General features: G+C 37.7%; 2 protein-coding genes across 2 annotated transcripts; one reads left to right on the top strand and one right to left on the bottom strand.

Annotated features, from left to right (window-relative positions):
- Positions 1–209: 209 nt before the first annotated feature.
- Positions 210–371, top strand: COCVIDRAFT_117315 (hypothetical protein; the record flags this gene model as incomplete). The annotated part of the gene is made up of 1 exon (XM_014694471.1): positions 210–371. A coding segment is annotated over one exon (162 nt), but the record flags the coding sequence as incomplete, so codon positions are not given.
- Positions 372–388: 17 nt separating this feature from the next.
- COCVIDRAFT_117317 (hypothetical protein) lies at positions 389–604 on the bottom strand (the record flags this gene model as incomplete). Its single annotated transcript, XM_014694470.1, has 1 exon — positions 389–604. A coding segment is annotated over one exon (216 nt), but the record flags the coding sequence as incomplete, so codon positions are not given.
- Between the last annotated feature and the right edge of the window lie 766 nt (positions 605–1,370).

The raw sequence follows: 1,370 nt of genomic DNA, 5'->3' as shown, positions 1-1,370 counted from the left end.
AGACTAACGAGTAATAATCTTATTAAGTAAAGTAACTAGTAAGAAAGTATAATTTAAGTTAACTATAACGAGAGTAAATAATAAAATCTATCTATTCTTATATCCTTATTACTTTCAGTCTTACTATCTCATCTATCTAGCTTTGGCGAGATGGTTAAGATAGCACTGCTATCTCTTTATGCACTGCCATCTCAGATAGCCGGCCTTAGCGAGATAGCATATTACGTGACTCTAAGCTCCATAATAATCTTTTACCTTTTAACGTGGACGTCCTTAGGCCGTCGGCCGTCTCGTTATATATTAAGGGGAGAATCCTTCTTATTACGTATAATATTACCTCCCCTCTTAGGGCTATTATCTTAATACCCTAGATCTTCGTTTTTCCGTTCTAGCCCCTTGCGTCGTCGCGGCGCCGTGTGCATATAAGGTCGGTAGTGTTAAGAGTATAGCTCGAGTGGAAGTAATATAAGACTTCTGGTGTTAAGCTTCTTATTAGTTGGTTTTTGCAGATAGAGAGACAGTATGCAATAGGATAGTAGCTTAAGTAAGTAGAATAACTCTGTATATTGTACTTATACTCAGAACTTAAGTTAAACACATTAAGCTATAAGGGCTTAATGCCTACTACTATATACTAGAGCTTTATGCAATATACTTAGTTACTTAGTACTACTAAGAAGTACTAATTACTAAGCAACTTGCAGGTTAATATGTAGAGTAGGCTGGTAAACGGGTACTCCCTACTATAGGGTTTGGTAGGGGTTAGGTTATAGTCGCATAGACCTTAGGTATAGGTTAGGTTAGGTTGTTAAGACTTCGGGTGTCACGGTGCAGGTTCACGGACAGAGAAGGCAGGCACGTGTATAGGTTCTATTGCTACAGTTAATTAATAGGCTCTTACTACAGGTAATATAGAGTAGAAGATAGGATATAGCTTAAGGAGCTCTCTAGACTATAGTGCTATAGTTTTATAGAATCTAGGTGCTTAGGCCCGTACCTAGAATCTACTAGCAGCCAATTAGAAGAATACGCGCTAGCTACCTTACTAGCGCTATAGCTCTAATGGCTATCTAAGGAATTCTAGCCTTACTAGGTATCTAGAAGCTACTAGTCCGCTACTATATTAGACAGCGCTATAATAGTACTCCTCTCTCTAGATAGAGCTCTATTAATATAATTACTTAAGCTTAGTAGAGTAATAGTAATAGAAGTTATTAATAATCTTTTGTATTTTCTCTAAGTAACTAGTAGAGACTTTAGTTAGTTTATTATAGCTAGCCTAACCAATATGAGGCGCGAATCGGGGTGCGATTCGTGCCATATTAGGCTTAGCGTTAGGGTTTCTATCCGTATCTGGCTATTTTGTACCC

The sequence above is a fragment of the Bipolaris victoriae genome (genome assembly GCF_000527765.1).
Source record: "Bipolaris victoriae FI3 unplaced genomic scaffold scaffold_543, whole genome shotgun sequence".
Taxonomy (NCBI): Eukaryota; Fungi; Ascomycota; class Dothideomycetes; order Pleosporales; family Pleosporaceae; genus Bipolaris; species Bipolaris victoriae.
This window is presented reverse-complemented; position numbering and strand designations above follow the sequence as displayed.